General features: G+C 36.8%; 1 protein-coding gene across 2 annotated transcripts in view; it reads left to right on the top strand.

The window, feature by feature from the left end:
- The window catches only part of DGKH (diacylglycerol kinase eta), a 148928-nt gene extending 123099 nt beyond the window's left edge, over positions 1-25829 (top strand). Inside the window, exons 18-31 of one of the 2 annotated variants that reach the window (XM_066571432.1) lie at positions 1412-1546; positions 3344-3461; positions 3895-4005; positions 4155-4251; positions 6736-6843; positions 9742-9855; positions 10144-10278; positions 11363-11529; positions 12651-12756; positions 13581-13673; positions 17838-17957; positions 18360-18468; positions 19855-19985; positions 25740-25829. In XM_066571432.1, coding sequence (XP_066427529.1) covers positions 1412-1546; positions 3344-3461; positions 3895-4005; positions 4155-4251; positions 6736-6843; positions 9742-9855; positions 10144-10278; positions 11363-11529; positions 12651-12756; positions 13581-13673; positions 17838-17957; positions 18360-18468; positions 19855-19985; positions 25740-25829 — 1634 coding nt within the window. The remainder of the gene's footprint in view (positions 1-1411; positions 1547-3343; positions 3462-3894; positions 4006-4154; positions 4252-6735; positions 6844-9741; positions 9856-10143; positions 10279-11362; positions 11530-12650; positions 12757-13580; positions 13674-17837; positions 17958-18359; positions 18469-19854; positions 19986-25739) is intronic. The other variant, XM_066571435.1, reaches the window with a different exon arrangement.
- Positions 25830-26126: the final 297 nt, after the last annotated feature.

Here is a 26126-nt window from a genome sequence, read left to right as displayed (position 1 = left end):
ATGCTTCCCACCACATTCCTGGTGCTGTTTCCCTGCTGTTGTCTTGGTGCTAGTCCTACTAATTCTATTTTTGACAGATTAGTTTTCATCTTTTGAGAGGAAAAATCACATTATCTTGAAATGATTTCATTTTTTTGTTCTGAGCTTCTTCAGATGGTAAAGTTTGGTGTTGCCCTAAGCTGAAGTTTTAACATGTGAGATAATTTGGAGCAGAGATAGCCAAGAAGTGTCTGTCTGTGACCATCTGTTGTGCGAGAGTTTTCTACATGCACATGGAAATGCTATAACAAAGCATTTGGTAATACCCAAACTTTTTTCCTTGGGGCACTGGGCTGAATTGCACAAAGATTGACTTTCCCAGGCTGAAGCAGGCACTGGCATATTCTCTGAGGCTGCATGAAACCAGTCCTGCCAGGAAAGTAAATTACAGCACCCAAGGTCAGCCCTCTGCAAAGCCAATCCTTCTTCATTGCCTCCAGAGGCAGCCAGAGGATAACTGGCCTCACGGAGCTTCCAGTTACGCTTTGTGAATATCTTCTCTTTCCCCTTGATTTTCTTCCCTTTCCTTTTCCTGAGCCTTTGTCAATAACAGCTACTAAACATTGATATCTGTCAAGGTTTCACTGATCCAACTTGTGAAGAAATTTAATAAATAAGTTTATTATTTGGGAAATTGCTGGTTTGTTTGTTTTCTGAGTTTTTCTGTGGAAAAAGATGATGGAAAACTGATGCCTCCCACAATCTCTCTAAATGCAGAAGGCAAAGATGGACATGGCTTTTTCCCTTCCCTTGCAGTTTTCAGTTTGGCTGTAAATAAAGATGTTTTCTCTGATTTTTTCAGCATCTGATGCAGGCATGGGCCCATTTTAGCTGCTTGAAGAAAATCTTGTAGGTGTTGATAAGACAGATATTCTAACCTACAGGACATGGAACTACCTATATTAAAATTGTTATAAATGACAATATATTGTATGATATGTGTATATTTATAAATAAACATAGATGAAATTTAAGTTTAAATTTAATTATTTCAGTAGTATGTTTATCAGAAGCTTACTGCAGTGTTAAATACTGTTGCATTTTAAGGTGAATATAATACCTTTTATGAACATATTTCCATTTAATATATATAATACTTTTGCTGGTAGCTTGAAGTATAAGCTGGGAATTTGTCATGTGGAGTGCCATGCACACTTGCTCATTCTAATTTGTGTTTCTCCCTTGATATATTTCTGAGTTTTCTTACTGTATTTAGAAGAAAAACTGTGGTGTGAGGGGGAAGGACTTTTGTCATGGAGTGGTAACAGAATAAATTAATGCTTCTGATATATTTTCAGGGCTGTAAAAATTATGTATTGATAATGTCATAATAGGTCTAATTAGTGTTCTTACTTCTGTTTTTTCTGCACAGCTAAAACTGCACCAAGATCTCCTGATAGACGTACAAGCCGAGGTATCCATTCTCAGACAGGTTCTTTCTCTGCTCCAGCTTTGGCAGCAAGCAAGGAAAACCTCCCAGTACTTAACACGAGGATTATCTGTCCAGGTAAGCTTGCTGTCAAATAATGACTTTTACTTTATGCATGAATTCGTTTGATCTGACATACACATACACCATACATTGTGTGGTACTGTATAGGAGAAAATGCATAATAATGTAGCATATTTCTGATCCTTTGGCACAACACCAGAAGTAGCAGAAGTGCCTTATTTGATCCTGGAGGATGAAAAGTAAAATTCAGGATCATAGAAATGCCAAGTGGTTTGGGTTGGAAGACACCTCTAAAGATGCTCTAGTACAGCCCTCTGTCCTGGGCATTGACATCTTTCACTAGATCAGGTTTCTCAGAAAATCATCCAGCCTGACCTTGGTCACTTCAGTGGTGGGGCTTGTACAGCTTCTCTTTACAGGGCAACCTCTTCCCATGTCTCACTACCCTCATCCCAAACATTTTTCTCCTTTTGTCCCATCTAAACCTACCCTATTTGAATTTAAAACCACTGCCCTTTCTCCTGTCACTTCAAGCCCTGGTGAAAAGTCTCTCAATCATTCTTATAAATCTGCTCTGTATTTTGAAAGGGCACAATAAATTCTCCCTGGAGCCTTCTCCTCTCCAGGCTGAATAACCCTACCTTTCTCAGCCTGTCTTCACAGGAGAGGTGCTCCAGCCCTTTCATCATCTTTAGGGCCCTCTGTGGACTTGTTCCAGCAGGTCCATGTCCTTCTTATATTGGGGACCCCAGAACTGGATGCAGCACTGCAGGTGGGGTCTCACCAGAGCAGAGCAGAGCAGAGGGGCAGAATCCCCTCCCTCACCCTGCTGTCCATACTGCTTGGATGCAGCCCAGGACATGTTTGGTTTCCTGGGCCACAAGCTCACATTGCCAGGTCACATCCAATTTTTCATCCACAGGTACCCCCAAATCCTTCTATCATTTGTCCTAATCAATGGATTAGGATGAAGAGGCTGAGGGACAAAGCTATGTAAAGTTCAACCCTCTGAGTAAGAACTGTCTGTGGATATCTCTCTGGAAGTGGATAACTGAAACCACACAAAGCTGCTCTGTAAAATAGTTGGAAAAAAAATTCTGTTCTTACCTAAAATCAATTGATAAATGAAAAACTATCTGTTCTGCTCCAAATGGAATTAATCCTAGAGAGCACTAGTAAAACTCTGTTTTAATTAACTTAATTAATAGTATAGCTAAAACACAGTGGAACCAAGCTTATGTTTTTTTCTTTAGGCAAATTTAAGTGAAAGCTGTTAGTATTTTGCTTTGTTTACATGCATTACTGAGTATTTTGTGGAATGAAGTTGATATTAGTCGAAGCAGGCATGTTGAACCCATGAGCTTTCACAAATTACGTTAAATGATGGCTCTGCCAGTTGTAAAAATGGTGAGAATATTCCTTATGTATGCTTCCCAAGGATAGGACAAAAGAAAAATCATGGACATTTAGGAGATGAAGAGAAAACTGAATGAAAAGCTCTAGCAGTCTTTTTGGATGTTAGGTCACCCATCTGGTTGGTATACCAGGCAGTGAGTGTGGGCCTGAAACCCTAAATTTTCTTTGTTTTTTTCTTTCTCCATGGTGTTACCTGTGAGAGCCACCCCAATGCAGCATAGCTGCCTTTCTGCTTAAGAGAGCCAGAGACCTGAAAAGATAACCAGTAAAAATTGAGATAGAATCACAACCTTTCCCTGTACAGATTTAATGAATTTTGTTTCTCAGTATGTGGCTTATATTATATGTTTGTCTATTTATCAAATACAATTTTTTTTTTATTATTTTCTTTCTGTTTTGTTCTGTTGTTTTTTTATTTTTTTCTTTTTTAATCAGGTTTAAGGGCTGGTCTAGCTGCTTCCATTGCAGGAAGTTCAATTATTAGCAAAATGTTGCTAGCAAACATCGACCCATTTGGTGCTACGCCGTTTATTGACCCGGATCCAGATTCCTTGTAAGAAATATTTTTTTTCTAAATGTACTATTTTGTTTTCCCTAAGGGCATCCTTCTCACATTTTTGTAGTCTCTTATTTTTTGCATTATGAAGTTCTTGTTTGCCATCATTTGGCAGTAGACTTCAATGTCTGAAAACAAGCTGGATTGTACTGGGTTAGTTATGAGCATTGCAAATTCTTTTGCAGCAGCTGAAAATAAGGGGAGACATTTGCTTACTTATACCTTGCTCAGGTGGAGGAGGAGGACAGTAATCTTTCAGAGCTGGGTTTTTCAGCCCAAACCAGTTTACTTAGGAAGATTCAGAGGAAAGATCTCTTGAAGTATCTTAGTTCATATTCTGTTCTGTGACCAATCACAGTTTTGGTCAAAGATGTTTGCGTGTCCAGGTTCTGTACTAATGTAAACCCGATTTTCTCTTTTCCTCTAACAGGGAGGGATATTCAGAAAAATGTGTCATGAACAACTACTTTGGAATTGGGTTAGATGCAAAAATTTCCCTAGAATTTAATAACAAGCGAGAAGAGCACCCTGAAAAATGCAGGTAATATAATTACTCTGCCAGTAACTGAGCCAAGATGTTTCCATTCTTTTCTTTTCCTTATCTCTTTATATGAATTTCTTAATTTTACAAATGCAAGACACAATAATGTGTGTATGTCAATATGTGAATCTTGTTTTGCCTGCTTTCAGAAGTCGGACGAAAAACATGATGTGGTATGGAGTTCTTGGCACAAAAGAGCTATTGCAGAGAACTTACAAGAACTTAGAACAAAAAGTTCAACTTGAGGTAAATTTTATTTATGGAGAAAGTTGCTGGCACAATGTGTAGTGAAGAATTAGTGCTTATTTTTGAAACCTGTTATTGTACTTACATCAACCCAAGCTGACCTCAAAGGCCCTGTGTAAAGATGTGCTATGTAAAAGTTGGTCCTCCAAGTCATGTTTTTGAGTAAAATGTCAGTTTTTTAAGATCAAAAAATGCCCAGTATTATTTAAGATCAAAAACTACTCAGTTTGTTGTAATTACTGGGTTGAAAAAAGAGAATAAATTGTGTAGGTAGGATATATTTCTTAATGTTCACTGTATAAAAAGACAGACCAGGTTTTAATGGCAACCACAGAAATGACCATAAAATTAAGAGAAGAAAAGAGATAAGTAGTCTTAATCCTTCAGGTTCAATTGAAAGTATATGAAAGCTACACATATAGGAAGAGCATGTAAATAGTAGAACATTCCTGACAAAAGGGAGGAGATTCTGAATATGCATTGCAAGAAGCCCAGCTATAGCAGTAGAGACTTTCTCTAATATTCACATGAAAAAGCAAGATATTATCAAAGCAACAACAAATTCCATGTCTAAACATAGTTCTCATTTGGCTTTTAAGTTCTAACATAAAATCTAAGTCTTCCACATGGTACTGGGAACTTAAAGGAGATATAAATGATTCCCAAATGCAGAAAAAGAGTATAGGATGGTTATTGTTCTTTTCACCCAAAGAATATCTACGATGGACTTTGACAAAATTATATATAACATATATAATTTCTCTTTGTATTTCATACTAACTATTTCATATGGAAGTTTATGATATTTATATGAGGTTAACTTTTTAAGTTGAAAGAATAATTTTAGGTTACTGGAGCTCTTTCTCACTCTGAGATTTAGGAGGATTTTGTCTGGTAGCAGCAGATTGCTGTTAGCTAAGGATTGAGTAATTATCAAGGAATTATGCAGTAGTTAGCAAAAATAATGCCAGGAGAGAACGTTATGTATACTGGAGATAGAAGTCTAATTTAAAGATCTTTTGAATTGGATTCAAATAAGATTCAATAATACTGTTGACCTTTCCATATTTTTTCCTAATATTCCTGTAAGTAAGTCAGCAAGTAAAAATTGCACATTTACTGTTGTCTTGCATATTATTGGATATATTATGCCTGCATATTCAGGCACTAGAAGCAGACTTCTACTGTAATACAAATGGCTGTGCAGCATCTATTAATATCACACCATATTTTGGATACTGACACATTTTGATTAAAATGTTACATTCTGTCTTGCTGCTAAGATTAAATCACAAAAAGAGAGCACTAAGCACATTCTGGAAATAATTTGCATCTCTTTCTCCTCCTGATAAAGATGCTACAGATTTTGTCCTTATTTCTTTAGATTTTTTTTTCATTTGTATAATTTTAAGATCCTTCTGAGGACTGGTAACATGCAGTCATCTAGCAATCTTCATTAAAGGCAGCTTGACTGGCAACTTCATGATCCATAAAGTGACACCTGTGTATAACTTGCTTCAGTTCCATGCCTGTGGCACTGCTGCAGGACTGCACTTTTGACTCCCAGTGGAATGGTTTGAGATCATTGGGCTTCCCCCTGCAGGCAGTTGTACTGCTGTAAGTCAACAGTGGTTTCACTGGTGCCTGTAAACTTACTCTTGGCCCAAAGTGAGATTGATGCCCTCCCATGATCGTGTTGAGCAGGACATGGAGTTGCTTTTGTGTTTTGGGGGATAAAGCAGTAAGAAGGAAGGACTAGATGGTTGGAAATAAGGGCGACCTCTTACCTGCAAAATCAACAACTCCCATCTACAGCCAGTGTGACACCTGTGGGGTCAGTCCTAGATTTATCTTTGCATTTCTGGGAGGAGAGTGAAGTTATTTTTGCAGGAAGTCAACAATACATGTAAACACTGACAGCTAACCACATGTTTGTGGTTAGGCCAGAAATATTATTGGATATTCTTGACACCCACCCTCCAGCCCCTGGTTTAAATGGATTTGACTAAATAACAAGTTGCAATTGCAATTTTGGGAATGCTGGTATAGGATGGAAGACTAGTTCCTAAATGTATAAATGAATCTTTTTGTAATGTCCTTGGCAATCTTACTGTGCGCACTCAGGGAGATTGATTTTCTTACTGCAAAAGATTTTTAATCCTTGATGGACAGACCATGGTCAAAGTGCATGAGAAATTTCATAACAAGGGATGTGAAAATGTTTCTTTCAAGATTCATGGAGCACCACTGCTGTAGATACTACAGCATGTAGATCTACATATTTTTCACCTCTGCTAAGATTGGAAAGAAGAGGTTTGTTTTAGAGGTGCTGCATTGCATGGAGGGACTAGTCTTGTACCAGACCTCTTAAAGACTCTGTTGTCCCCTGCCAGCTGTGTTGAAACTTCATGTGCTAAAACTTACTCTTTACTGATTTCTTTTATCATATTATTTATGTACTGAAGGAGCATTTATCCCTTACAGTGTGATGGACAGTACATCCCCCTTCCAAGCCTGCAGGGCATAGCTGTGCTAAACATTCCCAGCTATGCTGGTGGGACTAATTTCTGGGGTGGAACCAAAGAAGATGATGTAAGTAGCATTAAAGAGACTTAACCTTCTGGGCAAAACCAGCAATAAATATAATGAACTGCTCTTCTCACTTGATTTTAAAAGTAGTAGCATGTAGTTTGGATAACAACTCTTATTTCAGGAGGATGTTTCAGTTCTTGTATTGTCTTGCTGGTTTTTTAAACTGAAAATATGTTCCATGATTTTTTACTGTCCATTTTCTTCTGTCATGTCCATTCCAGCAAAATATTCATAATAAAGCATAATAATTTTGTTTTTTAAATGGCTCTATGAGTATTTTTAGAAATTAATTTTATAAACAGAGGGACAAGTAATTTTTCTCTATATTGTTTTACAGATGCCTGTAAATAAGGTTTCTCAAAGCATAGATTCTTCTGTTTGATATAGTCTAACAACAAGCAAGGTAGACAGGATAATCAGTCAAAGTTTATACCTTAATTTTCCTCCTGTTCTTCAAACAGCTTTGCTGTGAGGGATGGTGATTCAGAAAATGAAGACTGATGCATTTAGTGTCCGATAATTTAGTCAGGGTTGTAAACTGGTTTTTGAAAATTATTTTAAATGAACCTTTAAAATAGTTTAAGGTACCTTTTTCCCCTCTTTCTTTCAACTCCTAAGAAACATTTCATCACATGGATCCCTACATGCCTTACAACCTGGAACAGTGTTACTGCCCCTACCCACTTCACTCACAGCTCACCAACTGTAATTACTAGCAGATTATCCTAATCTGCATGTCCTGATTTAATGTGTGATGTCTGAATCACCTAAAATTGTAGTTGCAAGCTGGCTTGTGATTTTGATGTAGACAATCCAGGACTCTTTGGCCAAAACATTTTATGTTTCTTGTGAGTTTTTATCCTTTCATTTTTTAATGCATACATAAAAACATATCTACATATAACATGTAATTGAATATCATATCTATTGTATGTAATTGCATGTTTATATTATATAATACATATAGAATTGCATATGAATATATATGTTTTATATATGTGTATAAATATACACATATGTAAAAGTGAAAAAAGAAATTTAGACAGGTTTTAGTTCCTTTTCTTATTTTTGGTATATGCGAGAGGATGTAAATTCTATTTATATTTGGCAATGGATATCTAAAGCTTTTATATATAGTCCATGTTCATAGTCAGAACTTGAAAGCTGCTCTAACATCTGCTCAGCCCCTGTTCAGGAGGGTTTTTTTCTCCCTGGACTGCTTCAGTGAGAGAGAAGATTTGCCTCAGCTTTCATACTGGTATACAGCAAATGTGTGTGTCCTGGAGCAGTTTTACTGATATTATTAGTCTTCTAGTGAGCAGATGTGCCAGCAGAGTGACATGTTTGTTCTGGCCAAAGTTAGGAGCATAATTCACTGCTTTAGTGCAGTCTTGAATGACTCTACATCAAGAGGTAATGGTGATCTGAAGTGCTGCTGGTTCTGCTTGTCTGGACAAATGAAAGATGTTACCTTGACAGCTCTGATGATTGCTGAAACATTAACAGTGAGCAAAGCAGGGCATCTGCACCCTGACTGGCCTGAGCACGGCATGTAATTTTGGTGTCCAGAAGACAGGCTGGAAACTTGACCTGCAACAGGAAAGGAGTCAATTTGAATGTTGATCCACAGAGATTGGTTTGCCTTTAAAAGGAAAAAAAGGAGAAAAAAGAGATTGGTTTTCAGTACAGATATTACTGGTGGAGAGACACAGCAGAAGACTTAGTTGAGTGTTTCCTGTCCTTTTGCTGAAATGGCAACACAAAATAAATGAAATTTTACAGCTGTTTTTTCTTAACACGTGTCAGAGCTAGCCCTGTAAACATCAGTTACTGGATCAAGAACTCTCCACACTTTTTCTTATAGAACTGCAGAATCATGATCTTGGTTCTTTTCAAGATGTTAATACATTCCTGTGAAAAATAGAAAAAATCCATGGAAACTGGAAAAAAGAAATCAGAGGGATTTCAGAGAAATCTGAAAAACAGAGAACTGTTTTTCTTCAGTCTGGTCTCAGGTGGTACTGATGCAGCTTACTCTCCCTAAGTTGCCAACTAAGGGAGTCCAAGTACTGCTCAGAGAGGTGATCTCCCTACCCACTAAACTCTTACTGAAGTGATGTCTCCTGCTGATTTTTCTCCCTCATTGCTCCTTATTGCATATCAAGATGAAATAGCCAAGCTTCAAGTGACCTTAGCATGGTATCACCCACCAGACCCAGCTGAAGTGCAGCCTGAGATCTGCCCTGAGGCTGAATTCCCCAGCAGCACACCAGGTGGCCAGAGTTCCCGTGCTTTGTGTGAGCCTGAGGAAATTCTGCACCTTGGCTGCACAGAAGGACATCTGTTCCATACAGAAGTGGTTTTCTTGTTTACAGTGGATAATTATAGACAGCACAAACAAGATTGTCTTCAGTATCAAAGCCCTGTTAAGCCAAGCAGAGCATGGACTCGGATGTTGGTTTCCAGAGAATTCAGAATATAAACAGATAAGCACTTCTGAGAAGAAAAGGAAAGCATTTATTTCTCTTACCTTCTCCTACCTTCAAGAACCTCTTAGATATTAAGTACATTACCCAAGCAGAGATTTTAATTGGCCTTTCATCTTGCCTTGAAAAACAATTTTAATCTGCATTCTGAAGCATGCCATCTTTTCTATATAAGGATATGCCTTGTCATCCAGATATTTCAAATGGTATCAGCATTGCTTTTTTAAACGATATTTGCCTGTTGTCTGTGGTATCTTACTCCTATGACTTTGGAGAAACAGCGTAGTTATTCTACAGTAAAGAATTTAGAGCATTTAAATGTTGAAAACAAATCTGTAAATGAATCTGTGTTTCATAGTAATCTAAGCACTGGATTTGCAATCAAAAATGGAATACTTTCTTTTCCTCACAGATATTTGGAGCTCCATCATTTGATGATAAAATCTTAGAAGTTGTTGCTGTATTTGGCAGCATGCAGATGGCAGTGTCCAGAGTCATCAAACTGCAGCACCACAGGATAGCTCAGGTTTGTTGCTTACTTGCAAGCATGCAAGATGGTTGGCAGCAGTTTGGGATTCTGGCAATAGCAGGACTCTCAATGACCACCACCCTATACATTAATAAAGCACTGACATTGTTTTGCTTTTAGCGGGTAACAAATTGTCTTCAATGATGAATGATGTATAGGAGAGCTTAATTCCTGAGACAGTTCTGGAGAGAAGCCACAGCTCCTCGTAATCAACAGATTACAGGTGGCCTGTCAGTCTCAGCAGTGTTTATTGCCCTGTAAAATAATGTGTTTGTTCTTTTCCAGTGTCGGTCAGTAAAGATCACCATACTTGGTGATGAAGGGGTTCCAGTGCAAGTCGATGGAGAGGCATGGATCCAGCCCCCGGGAGTTATTAAGATCATACATAAAAACAGAGCTCAGATGCTAACACGAGACAGAGTATGTTGCAGAAAGAGCTACCATTGCTAACATTGGTTTCTGTAATAATTTGTTTCAGTTATAACGTGAACAAAACAGTACTTACAAAAATGTTTTATAACTATTTATATAATTCATAGACTTACTTACAGTGATATAATTTCTATAATGAGCCAGATAGAGAACTGTTATTTTGTATAAGTGGCAAAATTTTGTTAACTTTTGTTTGTTTCATTAGTGCTAATCCTATATTCTTATTAATATATAGTAAGAATGGTCAACATTTTATCTATTCCTCCCTCCCTCCCCTTTTACTGCTTCTTTCTTTTTCTCTAGGTGTGTTATACCAGTCACAAACTGGAAATTTTAGCACACTTGCATAAATAGCAGAGCTCTATACTGTCCATTTTCCAGAATAGCTTTCTGCAGATTTCTCTCTGTGTCCTACAATCCTCCCTCTCCCCCATGAGCCAGTCTCAGACAGAAGAGACACAAGTACAACCTAGTCACAAAGCCACTGGAGAGCTGATGCTTGTTTAGGATTATTGTGTGAAAGGTACAAGTGCCCCTCAGTTCTCCATCCACTAGCTGGATCCTGAATTTGGGGTGGAGTTCAGGTGGAATTTGAACTCTATTTTAGTAAATTTGGTTTTTTTCTCCACCATTTTTAATATTTGAATTCTGTATCAGAATAATATTTGAATTTCTATCTTGATATCCACACAAAATGTGCTTGCGTTAGAGAATCACAGAATTGTAAAATTATTTAGGTTGAAAAATACCTCTGAGATCATTGAGTCCAACCATTATTACTGTCTTTGTGTTCTTATTGGTTTGGAAGACATAGTTTGAAGACTATGGGGAAGAGACAGAGAGCAAGCTTTCAGAAGTGGCTTACTCACTATACTAAGTTTTAAAAACTTTAGGTGTAAAATTATTATTTAATTGGGTAGTATTTTTTATATAAAATTAAATCAAGCACCTGTTTATTTGTTAATTTTAAATAATATATAATTTAAATTATGTAAAATGTAAAATTAAGTTTTTTAATGAGAAAGAATACTCCCAAGTGCTGTCAATTGAATGTATAATTCATTTTGATTAGGCCTTTGAAAACACCCTGAAGTCTTGGGAGGACAAACAGAAGTATGATTCCTGCAAGCCTGTCATTCGATCTCCCTTGTACCCTCAGCAAGCTGTTGAGTTGGCTACAGAAGAAGAAGTTGCACAGATCCAGTTGTGCTCACAAGCTGCAGAAGAACTTATTACCAGGTAAAGTAAAATTAATAAGTTGGATTGACAACCTAGACATCAAGACTGAATTATTAATGCAAATTCATCCAGAGACTTAGACATGTACATTTTCCCTGGTTTAAAGTTTTGTTGCCACTATATCAGTTGTTTTTTTCTAATTTAAAAATGTTATTTTATTTTTGAGGCTCAACTTCTTTTTGTGTCCTTTTCCTATGTATTTTTAAAAATTTTATTTATTTGTTTTTGTGTTGGTTTCTTTTCCTTGTAAAAACCAACTTTCTGAAGTAGCAACTGAAATGGAAAACTGTAAAGCTTCTTTGCAAAAATTGAAGCTTCTCTTTTTATGACAAAGCAAAAATATAATTGGGAATTATTGGAAAAACCCTTTAGAAGTCAACTCTAGAAGTCAGCAGGATGGAAACTTCAGCCATTCATATAGGCTGAGATAAATAAAAACTTTTTTTTTTAAATCAGAACATTTTATAAAGCTGCTATTCATTTTATCATAGCAACTAATTATCTTTAGCATCAAAATCACCAGTAATATAAGAAAGGAAGGGCTACATACTCTCTTTACACTGCAGTCATAGACAAATAATTTAGTTTATCAATTACCCAAAGTGAAGTTTAGCCAAGACATCTTAAAAACTTCACCATTCTAGAGATGGTCTGGAGGTTGTAGTTACAGTTGGACCTCCCATAATCTTAAATGACTGCAGCCAATTTTCACGTCACATCTGAAGGATATGCCTTGTGAAATAGGTGTAAGGGTTTTTAAGATAATTTCAAGTAAGTTATTGCAATGTGCTAGAGTCTTCTTCTGTAGTTTACTTGAATTAATAGGACCAACATTTTTTGTTCCATTTTTTGTATAGCATTAGTGTTCTAAGACAAATAAATTCATCTCAGTATTTTGTAGCATCATAAATAATCTGTGTGATGGATATAATTTCTGTGAGGTGCTATATTGCTTGAAGAAATACTTGCCTTTCAACTTTTGTTATAAAGGACTATAATTTTATGAGTGTTTTTTGAAACATGTTCTTGTGCATTTTCTCGTCTGATGAAGTTGTGTACTCAAGAATTATTCTTTAAAGCAATTAAGAAACATTATTCTCCTTTTTAAATGTTTTTTTTAGGATCTGTGAAGCAGCAAAAGTACATGGCCTCTTGGAGCAGGAGCTTGCTCATGCTGTTAATGCATGTTCACATGCATTAAATAAAGCCAACCCAAGGTTTCCTGAGGTAAAGAAGAACTGAGATTTATATAAATAAGCTATAACATCTGGGTGCACAAACTTGTGGCATGGGGACTGTCCCCGGTCCCCATTTGAAAACAAGTTGGATGAGAAGGCAGAAGATGCAGTTTCTGCATTCCCCACTGTCCTCCCCAGCTGGTACTGTGCAGGCATATCCTCAGAGAGGGTGGAGGCATGACAGAGGCTGAACCAGATCTGTTACTACATAAAGGTCATTTTCTGTGGATGCTTTCACAGAAATGTTCATGCTTAATTGCTATCCGAGTGCTATACAGAGAAGGCAAAGGGGCTGATGTGAAATGAGTTTCCTGGTTTCTCTCTTCACACTAGATAATCTGGGTGTTTTCTGGGATTGGACCCAGGACTGATTCATTAGGTAGAGGCTGTCCATATCTAACCTAAATGGACACAGGGTAAATATGTTAGTTGACCTTGCTTCTTGAAGTGTGGTTAGTATCTTGCTTCTGCTGAGGATAAGGTGAAAAATTGGAGTCAATAGTCATTGTTAAATGAAATTCACCACTTTTCTACTGGTCTTTGTCATGTGTGGATTGATATGGTGTGGTAGCTGATCACCTGATGATCTTCAGGATTGTATTAATGCCACACTAAATGAAGTTGAGGAAAAGACAGCAAATAGATACTACATTTTTGGTTTCTATTCTCAGTGCTGGACAGGTTGTCCGTGAGAACTAAACTGATGTATTTCTCCAGGAGAAGGTACTTAATATCTGTGCTGTAAGGTGAAAGTACTTATTCTCAGTCTGACTTGCATCACTTCAAAGAATGTTTATGCTTCTTATTCCCCAGAGCCTTACCAGAAACACTGCCATGGAAATAGCTGTCAATGTGAAGGCCCTACACAATGAAACAGAATCTCTGCTAGTAGGAAGAGTTCCTTTGGTAAGGTCGCAAAGCACATGATTTTATTCTTCATTCAGGTCATCTGTGATTTGTTCTTTGCTGATTTTTGGTAAATTGGTGCCAAAGTGAGGACACATTGCAAGAAGTTCTGCAAGGTCAATAGGAGAAGATTACACTGCATTTGTGGTTGGATCAGAATGAGTTTTGAAATCTTCTCTTAGGCTGGCATCCATCTTACCTCACTTGAGATAGCTGAGTCATTGCTTGGACTCTTGTTAAAAGTCAGAGGTGAGAAATAGGTATCCTTGGGAGGCTGATTCACACTCAGCTGTCTTGGAGGCCTATGTTAGAAAAAGATTATTTATCTTCTGGAGACATAGCATTTAAGAGAACCTCTGGAGAACTATTATGTGACCATCTTCAGAGTTTAAGGGGAGCCTGGGGTGAGAGATGTTTAGGCTTATATAGTCAACTTCTAATCTGGGCAAGGAAATATCACTCCTGTTCTAATACCTGTCAGGAGTTATTTTATAATCTTTAACTGGTAAGTATTCAGTAAACTCCTAATGGTACTTGGCATCTTCTTTGGCAAGTGTTTGTGTCTAAAATGATAAGAATTTCTCAACAATTGTATCTGGGTGTATAATTAGAAAATTTCTCTACTGACATTGTGGGGAGAGAAAAGATGTCAGGTTTTGTATACTGGTCCAGTTTTACATTAAGAAGATACTCAAATTACATTTTCTTTAGATTCAAAAGAATTCATTACTAGCTCTTTTATATGTGTTGTAATTAAAATGGGTATTAATAGGAATATTTTCATTTAGCTGAGTTAGGATGTAATACTTACTGCAGGTTCGCATACCATACAAACAAGTGATAAATCTGTTTTAGAGTAACCAAAAGTAAACTTAGTCTAAAGGCTAATAATTGTTTAAGTTATAGAAATAGTCAAAGATTAGGTTCACATGTTTTATTTTACAGTGTTTTTGAAAGGAAAGTTATTTCATTAGATGTTTTTGTCCAAGAAAAGGGAAAAAACACCTGCTGATTTTTTTTTCAAATTGCTATTGCTAATCCCATATATTTTAGATTTAGCTGGGAATTAAAATAGCAATTTAAAAAAATTAAATATTTTTACAAAAGTAATTAGAAGAAAACATTTAAGTTGGTGATACCATACTAGGACTGGTGAAATTTATCAAGACAGTTTGGAAATAATGTTATTATGGAAACCTTCCCATTGAAACATTACCTTTTCTGCAGCAGATTGTGATCTCATTGTGTTGTTGGACTGGGCCCTTCAGGCTCCAAAGCTTTGATTCATTTTTCTGCTTCTGAATTTTTACATGTTGTACTTCTGCTTCTCATTAAGGTTGTGCAAATGTCTTCATGAGGCTACATCAGGCCCTTTTTTTAGTAAAAAGGCTGTTTGGAAGGTACCAAGACAATATTCCAGAGGTGTCCATTATGCTCATTTGACATTGTGCTCATTTAGACGAGTATTTCACAGTCACAGTAACAAGGCACTCTGGTTAACCTTATTGCCATGTATTTTATAAATGCTGCAGTTGCCTCTGTGTTGGTCCCTCATTCTATTAAGAGAGAGAGAGAGATGAAGTGTAAGATGTTGCTTGATGCATCAGCACTCCCATCATAAACTGTTGTAAGGATCTTTCTTCTCTGATAACAACAGACATTCTTTCTTTCATATCTTCCTCTAAATTTTTGGCGTCTTCACTTCTCCCACATCCCTCTTTCCTGTGGCCAAAGCTCTTGAGAGCAGTAAACTCATATCTTTGGTGCTTATACTATTTGGTTTAACCCCAGCCAGCAACTAAACTAGGATGCTTGGTAAGCTGCTTCTTTGGTTGCCATTTACTAGCTATTGAGTTTTGCTCTTACAGCAACTGAGAAAGAGAAAAAAAAACCTGTACAATAATGTAAAACAAGTCTGTGGTTCCTTCCACCTCCTGCAAGAACTATGATTAACAAATTCATACAACAGTAGGAACATTAAATCACAACAAATGGTAAAATGCAATCTTTAGTGAGATGATAATAACATAGGATCACAGAATGTTTTGAGGTGGATGTGACTAAAGATTTTCCAGTTCCAACTTCCCTTCCATGAGCAGGGACACCTTTTATGAGACCAGGCTGCTCAAGATGGGACAATGAAGCTGATTGTGGAATCTCTCAGATGCTTATGGCTGGAATACAGTTTGGAAAAAATTACAAATACTATATTTTGTCTATATGGCCCTGTATCCAATTTTTAATTTTAAAAGGCATTTCCAGTCTGGAACCAAGCCCAGTTTTCAAATGCATTAAGGAAAAAGTATGACAGACTTTTTGTTGCAACAGAATAAAATTGTCTAAAATCACTGAAATAAAATATTTTGATATCAAAAATTTAAATAGAGAAGGAAATAAAATATCCTTTATTTTTATTTCTTCATTCATAGTGTGAATTTTTATCTTGGAAATAAGATATTCCAAGATGTTGTAGGAGGAGAATTTGCCCTGAATTGCTGATTCTTTCTATACCAGAATTATTATTTTGGATTTATTTCAAGAGCCCCATCAGATGAGCATTTTTTTGTCCCCAGGCAAAATGTTTTCCTCTGAGAATCAAGCAATTAGATCAGTACTTGTTGAGAAAGACAGAATTCCTTGCTTCATTCTTTTATAGAAAAGAGATGACTTGAGTAATTTCTCAGAAATGAAAACACAAGAAAAGTTGTAACTTCTTCAAAGACAAGTGGCTTTTTCCCCATGCTCCAAATTAACTGAGCTGTTCAAATCGAAGGTAAAAAAAAAAAAAAAAGGTCAAAGTAAAGATCAAAATCTGCTTATGGACACACAGAGAAAATAACAGAATAACAAAGGGACCTTATATTTCCAGTATCACTATATTAGACAGTAAGATCTTACTATCGATGGTCTTTCCTTTGAAAGATGGGAACATAGGCAGGCTACTGAAGCAAAGGAAAGACATTTTTGTTAGGCAGGATAAATTAATGGGGTTTGTAATTTATCACTAAACTCCAACAATATCAAAATATTTTTCCAGCACTGGAGATCCAAGATTTTCTTATAATTCCATTTAAAAAATGCATTCACTAGGATGTAACTGAATTAGATCTTTTCAGAAGGATATTCTGCACTGCTTTTAGACTACTTTTACTTGAAAGAGAGAAATAGATGTTCAGATTGCTTTATTAATGATTCCAAGCAACTTGGTCTAGGATTCAACTCTTTACCTCAAAATGGTGTTTCAGCAATCCCAGATGAGCTCAAAACAGCTTTTCAAGGGATCAGCTGCCTTCCTTACCTCTTCCACATGTGTTTACTCACACAACAGCTTCAGAACACTTTTCAGACTGGAGTTTTAAAGGAAACAGGCATCTCTGTGGGGTCCTCAAAATCTGAAGAGAGCCAAATTCACATGCATCATCAAGTCCCAATGTTTTTACACAGCCACTACTTTCTTTTTCCCTTTGGCCTTTACTGATGTTTTTGTCTATTTGCCTTCTGCCAAGGAGTACTTTCCACCCTTAGCCAGAAGCAGTGCCTATTGCTCCCTGTCTCTATTTAGAATGGGTAGTGCAGGTATCATATCACCACTGGAAGGCCTTTGGGAATGGAAATCTTCAGCATGATCCATTTCTTCATACTTGAACATGAGATAGTGATCAACCATCTGAACACATTTGCAAAAAATAACAGAGGCTTATTACCATCTACTCAATTTTTGTACACCACGTTTCATACAAAGATTTTTCAGCTGCTTATTTTTCTCATCAGATTTTCTCTTCCTTCAGTTGGTAGTGTCCATTGCTAGTGTGTCCTTGCAGTGGTATTACCAGATAACTCTTGCTCTGTGTAAAGACTCAGGAGTGCAGTGAAGGATGACAAGGATTGACAACTATACCCAACTGCTCTGCACCAAAAGTCTCAGCTGTCTCAGTCATGCCTTTGTGATTGTGATTGATGGGACTGTACTAAATGTAGTATGAGGGTGGTCTCACACATCTCTTGAGGAAAGTCTAACTTTGGAATATTATTTGTCTTCACCATTTGTTGACACTCACCATGAAGTAGTCATCTGTCTGTGTGTGGTAACAAGATGGTATCTAGACTTAGATGTTAAACCTCATGAAACTGAAAGTCCTATTTTTCTGGCCTGTTTATAAACAGCAGTTAGAAGCTCCCCATGAAGAACTGTTGTCTGATGCTTTGCACAGTGTGGAAACAGAGTTGAGAAAACTTGCTGAGATTCCTTGGCTTTATTATGTTTTTCAACCAAATGATGATGAGGTGAGTTTGAGTAACACATTCTGATTTTAACTGAACTTAATTTTCTTTTGATAGGGAAAAGTAAATTACAATTTTTCATGATCTCTTGAGGAACTTTCAATAGTGTTGCTGGATCATTTCTGTCTGCTGTGAACAACCTTCTAAGCTTGGTGCCTTTTTTTGGTGTTTTATTCCCATCTGTGAATGTAAAGGTTTTGATTGATAAATAAATACATGAAACATATATTTTTAATTTATATTTATTAATACAAATATGTATAGAATTAAATCCTAACATTATTCTTTACAGAAGTAAATTTGGGTCTTACTTTTTGAGATTAGCTATAAATTACCATCACAAGCATCTAATTTAACAGTTGTTTTCTCTTAATTAAAGGTAACTATGCCTCTTTTCTCATGCAGGATCCCCCTCTGGATTATGCTAAAAGAAACAATAGAAGTACAGTGTTTCGTATAGTGCCAAAGTTTAAAAAAGAAAAAATTCAGAAGCATAAGACCAGCCCTCAGCCTGGTATGTGTTTTGAAATTGCAAGAAGAGTAGTAGCATTTTCAGGAAATGTGATTTTATGGGATTTTTTTGGTAAGAGGTGACAAGACTTACCTAAGACTAAAGTCAAACTGGAAAGCACCTGAGCTAACTGGCATCTTCATTAGGATAAATATTTCTTTCAGTGCATTTGGAAAACATTCAGTAGGACCCCCAGTACTACCAAGTGAACCAAAGAACTTCTGTGAAAATACTTTGAAAGTTTTATCATGCAACAGGATCTGTGTCTTTGCTGGTGGTTACATTTGGTTTACTCATAGCCATACAAGCCATGGGTAAACACATTGTTTCCCTGTGATACTCCAATTCAGGTTTTTCAGTTTAGTTTTAGGTGTGACATAACTTTTATCACACTGGTTTAATTAACCAGTTATTCTTAATTTTTGGGTGGGTTATAGGTTCAGTAAGTGAGACAGCTCAAACAAAAAATCATGATAGGCAATACTGATTTTTTAATTAGAAGTTGAACAAACTCCACCCTCCTCTCTTCCCATTTTTATTCGTGAGCTCACTTCCTTAAGATTATGTCCAGGACGTAATCAGTGATTAGATGGTCCTAAAACTGTTTCTATGTCTTTATTCTTTCAATGAACACAATCTACAAAATCTTGCGGTTTTTGATCAGATCTAAGTTTCAGATTAGATATCAGATTTCTCTTCATTATAAAGTAAAGCAATCAGCACTGAATGAAGTTGCAAAATTATAGCAATAAGTAGCATAACTATTTTTTTAATATATGTGGTCTTAATGGGACTAATGTGGGCAACTAACCTTAGAGAACAATGTTTTACAGAGAGCTGCTTAATGGCCTGTGTAACACAGTAGCTTAAAGAGTACCTTTTGTCTTAAGAATTAAGAATACTAGAATCTGTTAATTAAAACTGGACTTGCTTGCTGCCATTGCTATATTTGAGGTACGGTTGCTATTTTAATTTTACATGTTAATTAGTTTTTGAAGGCTTCTCCTCTCCCTGGATGACTACTAATAAATTAATGACATGCAGTAGAACAACATTAGACTTTGCATCACGGATCCTTAGCTGGTTTAATGTGAATTTGTTGGGACATGAGGTTTTAAAGGCTTTACTGAAGAAACTGGAGTAAAGCTGAAAGCATGGCTGCAAAGCAAAGAACCCCAACTTTGTTTAGATACTTTCTTGTGTTAACTGCTAACCTGTAACCTGCATGTAAAAAGGAAATTGTCAGTTTTTGTGGAAAAGACACCTCTAACCTTTCCCTTTGCTAGCACGGCAATTCTACTCTGTTTTCCACTCTCTTTGGCCTAACCTTTGCTTGTGATGCATTTGAGCATGTAGAAATTAAGGGGGTTTTGCTCTTAACTTTGGTAGTTCAAAAATGGGGCACAGATGAAGTTGCTGCTTGGCTGGATCTGCTCAGTTTGGGAGAGTACAAAGAAATCTTCATCAGCCATGACATCCGAGGCTCTGAGCTTTTACATCTGGAAAGGCGAGACCTTAAGGTATTTCCTTTGTGCTACTTTTCTGCTATTGACCATTTTCTTTGACAAAACAACAACCAACTTTTCTTCTTTCCCTGCACTTGTCATTGCTTGTAGCTTGGCTTACACTGTGCAAATATGCAATAAACTAATATGTGCTGTCCTTGGGCCTGACTTTCTGAAGTACTGACTTGAACTCACAACTAAAAATATCTGTTTTATCCAAAATTTCTTTTTTTTTCCCCCACTTTATGCAGAATGATACAATGCAGTAGATGCAGTTTATGTCAGAAGGCATAGGAGAAGCACATTTGATATCTTACTAGCATCTGTGTAATATAATGTTTTCTTCAAGAGTTCACTGTTTCCATTAAACATGATCAGTACAGATCAGTTGATGGTGGTTATAATTATTTTGAATCTATCTCCTGCAGGGGCTGATCCACTCCACATGATTTATTGTGTATATATTGGACATAGTGGGTGTGAGAGAGATAAGCAGCTTAATAAATTGCAGTATTTGGCTTACATGGTGTTGGTGTTTGTGTGTCAAAATAGGTTTTCCCATCGGTGACAGACCTCTGATTTTGGCTGTATAGATTTTTTAAAAAGAGTATTTTATTTCAAAATTGTAAAACCTTTTTCCTCTGAGGTCAGATAGATAAATTTTGCAGGGAGAAATGTTATCCAGCAGTTTGAGGCTGTTATAAGAGCTTGCTGGTCTTTTTCAGGAATGACTTAAGTGCATCCATTATATGTAATAATAGTGGTTATATCTTTGGGGATTCATTAAATGACTTTTTCCAGGAACTTGGTAGTAATGAGTTCTTGGTAATGGGTTTTGCAACTGCTTTTAGCACATAAGAGAGGAAATAGGATATTGTATAAATTGCAAATATTTACATTTAGAGTGCAAGTCATTGTTCTAGCCACAGTGCAATAGTCTCCAGGTAGAGACAATATTTTCATACAAGTGTGTTATTTTATGTAAAGTTTTTTATGTCATGTGCAATCCTGATCTTATAAGGGTAGTGCTTGCATTGTGTGACTGTTGCAATAGAAAGCAGCTGCTGAAAATAGCTGTGTTTCAGATAATCTGTTTGGCTGTTGTGTATCATTTTACTCTTTGGTATTAAATTGCCTAAGCTTCTTTCCATGGAAGTTAAATGCCTTTCTTTCAGGACACTTTCTGACAGAAAGGGACAGTTTTAGGACAGTCCCTCCCTGCAAAACTTTAGAAATAGAAGACTGTCCAAGCAATCCACCACAGTGTTCCAGTGATGGATGTTGCAACTCCCTGTTCTGAATGAGTGCTGAACAAACTTAAAATTCCGCTGAGAAACTCAGCATCACACAATGCATAGGTTTGTTGAAATGTTAAGAAAATTTAAAGTTGGAATAAATTATGGTGGGTAAGATCAGTGTTAACCTGGACATGGCTTCTGGCCATGCCTTATTTCTCATGAGTACCAATTTGACTGCGTGCCCAGTGGACTGGCACTCAAACCAAGTAAATGTCTGCAGCAGGATAACTACCAACCCGTATCCCTGTTGCTAAGGCTCATGTTGCTTTGGTGTATATAAAAGCCCATCACAAATGTCTGTGCCATAAAAAATCTAAAGGCTTGTCTTAGAGGGCCTGCAGAGAGCCAACTCCTCTATGCAGTGCTGCCTGGAGACATGTGGGATGAGGAGCTGGTCTACACAAGTTGCCAAAGGCATGCCCTGAGCCAACCAAAACCTCCCTCCAGAATCGCCCCATGTGCTCATTAGCAGATGCCGAGAGCTTCCAAATCAGTGCCCTTCATAAGCTAGGCCAGGTTTTTGGCTGGGCATGGCTTGCACTCTAACAGCACTGAACTTAAATAGCAGAGTTTAGTGCTCATCCTGCTGATTACAGGGCAGGGTCTCTGCAGGGAGCCAATTAAGGATGTCTCAGGCAGCCTGCAGTTTTCTCCAGTGACCTGAATTGGTGTCAAGATGTGTAATGTGCTACTTGGGAAATGAGGAACACGTCACAAGCTGCCCTGTGAATATTTCCTCCCTTTGGCTATCGAGGTGTGCAATGAGCCTTCAGTGCTCTTGCAAGCAATAATCTGTCTGCAGCCTCTCCTCCACTGCAAGGCCTGTTCTTCCTGACAAGCTAAACAAGATCACCGTTGATTCATGAGTTCTTAACTCATGTGCAATACATTTACCTCTATTACCTTTCATGTCTGCAGCAGGAAAAAATGCTGCCTGTTTTAATTTAATCCTCTGAGCCCACCTTTCTTTTTGTGGTCAAAAGTAGAGATAAAAAGCGGTATGGAGAAGGATTTGATGAAACACTCTTCCTTTGCATGCATCACTGGAACAGATTGATATGCTGACAGAAGGATTGGGCACCTCTAATTGTATTTCTGCATAGTTTGTGGATCCCATTCTCAGGGAGCTCTGTGTGGCAACTGGCAAATGAAAAACCAGGCTATCTCTTTCTACCCAGTCCTTGCAGTAATGATCTTTCTTCAGCCTCTTATGCCTGATTTCATTTAGGGGGATCTTAGAAATTTACACTCATATGATTTTCTTTTGCTTGATGAATAGCTGGGCAGTAAATTGTGTGTTATTCTGCAAAAACTGTAGAAAGAAGGTGTAGTTGTGACTTTTTTTTTTAACCTTATTTAACCTTTATTTTAACCTTTTTTAAACCTTATTTATTTTTTTAACCATGTTCCTATTCAGGCAGCTTAGTCATAATCAGAACTGCAACACATTTAGTAGGACGAGGGGATGATGTCTCTTTAAAGTTCCAAAGCAATGTTGGTTTCCTTGGAGAAAGGCTTTCCATGCCACAGATCACCTTGATAAGCAGTGCCAGTCAAACTAAAATCTGTGACAAGGACTGTGACACTTCATCCCTGTCTTTTGCAGTAGCATGTTTTGAAAATTTTTTTTATGGAAAAAGTTTTGTAAGATTTGTTAGATTTCAGACATGCTTTTAACACTGGGGATACAAGTAGGGTAGATTTCACATTTAGAAGATGTTATTATTAAGGATTTCTTACATAAATTGTTAGTGGTGGTACATTTGGCCAAAAACTGTCCAAGAAATGGCACAGTGGTTAGGGAGAGCAAGAGGAGAGGTGATACTGTAGTTCTAAGGCCATATCTGGGAAAAAAGAAAGTCTATTTTTTTTCTTCAGATTCTGTATACAGTTTCTTCTTCAAAACTGTAGTTTAGTCAAATTGAATTTTTGTTAACTAGGTATCAATTAGATATGAACAGATTTTGTCTCATGCACCAATTCCAGAGATATTTGAGGCTCTTGTTCTTTGAATGATGCATGATGTGCTGCTGTAGCAGATCCTTTTAGTCCGAGATGAGGAAATTTCAGCAAACTTTTCTGCATAAGCAGTAAACTGAGAATACCAAATAGCATCTGGTGTCATGACTGTATAAATTCTAGTTTCCACCAAACTGAAAACTATTATAAAAGCATAAAAAATGAGGGTTTTTGTTGGGGTTTTTTTGCCTTGGAAGTGTGGCAGAAAGGGGTCCCCAAAATTTTTGATGAGGCACTTGAGACTTGCTGTTGTGATAAGCATTACAGCAACTTCAGCTGGAAAAGAAATAAACCCAAAATCTCTTGCTTCTGAATCAAAGGTGTTGTGAAATGCTTTACAAAGGCTGGTGGGAAGAGTGGCTGAGTTTTTTTGGAATTTCATAATATGTTTCTTTCTTCTGATTTTGAACTCTGGCAGCACCTCACTGTATTGCTTATCCAACAGAAGTTCTACTCATGAAAATATATTTGTTCTGAAGAATTTCTAAGTTCTTAACCTTTAAATTGTGTGGTTTGTTGTGGTTTGGAAAGTATCCTTATGGGTTTTCCCTTATGTAGAGTTTCTTCCACATAGCAACTAGGCTATTTCATTAGTTTCAGTAGTCATGTGCAGCTTTTTTTGATTCACTTGAGAATTAAGTTTAACATAAAAAGGACAATATTACAGAAATGTAAAATTATAAATATTACTGTCATTTTAGGATGAATTTGACTACTACCTACATTAACTATTCTTAAATTAAAAATGAGTACTACATTTGTTTATAAGTGAGATGACTATTAGTGAAAATAAAATAAATTTATGTGATGTGGAAAATCATAAGGTTTTTTCCAGGTAGTTTGTGAACAGCACTTGCTTTGGGAACTTTTATGAATAAACTGAGCTCCTTAATGCTGACACCTTTGTGCCAAAGTCCTGTAAAGGATGACTATCTATTTATAGTGCTGATAGTTTTCAACTGAAAAAACAGCCAAGTATTTTTTCTCTCTAACATAACCAGAATTCAGTCTTGACTCTCTGAAAATTAAACCATCTTTTTAATCTTGGCTGTGCTACCTTTATAATAAAATAATTAATTCATGCCCATTTTACCACCCCTTTCTTCCAAAATTAAATGCATGCTAACATTTTAAAGTAATATAGAATACAGATTTTTCTGAGGTCTCTGTGGCTGTAGAAATGTAGATACAGTCTTTGTGTAGAGTACATATGGAATAATATATATGCTTTCATTTTCCACTCTTTATGAGAAAAATTTTTTCAAGCTGCCTAATTACAGTCCCTTCTTTTTAATGTCTCTATATTATTTTTTAAAAGAAAAATCTTTCTTTTTAAATGAAATTATTTCTCTTTCAGAAAAATTGTGAAACTTTTCTAATTTTTTTTTAGTTATTTAACCATAATGTATTTATGTAAGGTTTATTCTACTAATAACTAGTGTTTGACTCTCCTGATTGCTCAACACCCCTAAAACGTGGTTTTTGAAGGCTTTTTCATAGCTGAGTTTTACAGATAAGGGAAGCAGATTTCCACCAGACTGAGCTGAAAATTCATTAGAGTGGTGGGAGATCATTAGCACAGCTGGGCATCCCATTCTGTTTCTCTGATCATTGGACCAGCCAAAATTGAAAAAGGATGCTGCTAAAGCTATTACTAATACTGGAAGAAGTTTGCTACAAAAAATTCTTGTCTGTTGTTGTGTGCAGAGACCGGTCTGGAAACCAATAATAGAAACATTTCAGCTGATGTGAATGATTTAGTGGCTACAAGGAGATTTGTGCTTTTTACATTTCCTTTGGGATATGACTATCATGTTTCTGAGAATTTTTCTTCCAGCTCTCTAATCAGGAGCATCTATGCTAGGAGATGTAACCTTTTTGGAATGAAAAACAAAGGCTTACTCTTTCTATTGCTCTCTAAAGGGAAGTTGTCCTACATGCCTGTAGCCATTACACCCACTTTCCCTTGAGAAACTGGGGATATGTGTGTTTGCTGATTAAAGCAGACATCATAGGGCCTCAGATCAAGTAACATTGCTGGACAGAAGTTTCAATCCATCACATTCTACCAAGCATTTTGTTGCTGTGTTAGAGAGGAGGGGGAGATTGTTCTCTTATTTTGCCAGAAATTGTGAAAGGTGTTTGTATTTATAAGTCAAGCCAAAGATGGTTTTGATGTATATTGAAGTGCCCTGGGTTGTTGCTGTTGCAGGTAAGTAATGTTTTGTCTGCCAGACAGAGAGGGATTTATTGTATGCTCTTAGGAGTCTTTTTGTAAAGCAACTCTTGCTAACACTTCCTGGTTACTGTTGATTGCAATGAGCACATTTCTAGACATCTGTTGCATGGATAGGTCATAATCAATGGGGTTTCTTTTTCCCATTTTTAAAGTAAACTTCCTTCTTTTTTTTCTTCTCTTTTTTTTCTTTTTCTATTTTTAAATTTTCTGTAGGACCTGGGGATAACGAAAGTGGGTCATATGAAGCGAATTCTCCAGGGAATTAAAGAGCTCAGCAAGAACACCCCTTTGTCTGAAGTGTAATTATGCTGGTGCTTTTCTTAAAGAGAGAAGAGAAAGTTGCTGGAGAAGCAAAGCTGTTGCAGGCACTTGGCTGTCCTTGTAGTTTATGGAAGAATAAGCACTGGTGTTTGTACAGGCTAGCATCTCTGAATTCTTGTGTGGTGGAGAACTTGCAGCAAGAGTACAAAAGGATTTGTGCCAAAACAAAAAGGAAAAGGTGATATGTTCTGTGAAGATGTTTTCTTGGTGTGCAAATTGGCCAGTTTGGATAAGCCCACTTTGGTAAATCGGTCGGTTGATGGTGAACTGCAGTGACTG

This window comes from Molothrus aeneus, chromosome 2 (genome assembly GCF_037042795.1).
Source record: "Molothrus aeneus isolate 106 chromosome 2, BPBGC_Maene_1.0, whole genome shotgun sequence".
Lineage (NCBI taxonomy): Eukaryota > Metazoa > Chordata > Aves > Passeriformes > Icteridae > Molothrus > Molothrus aeneus.
This window is presented reverse-complemented; position numbering and strand designations above follow the sequence as displayed.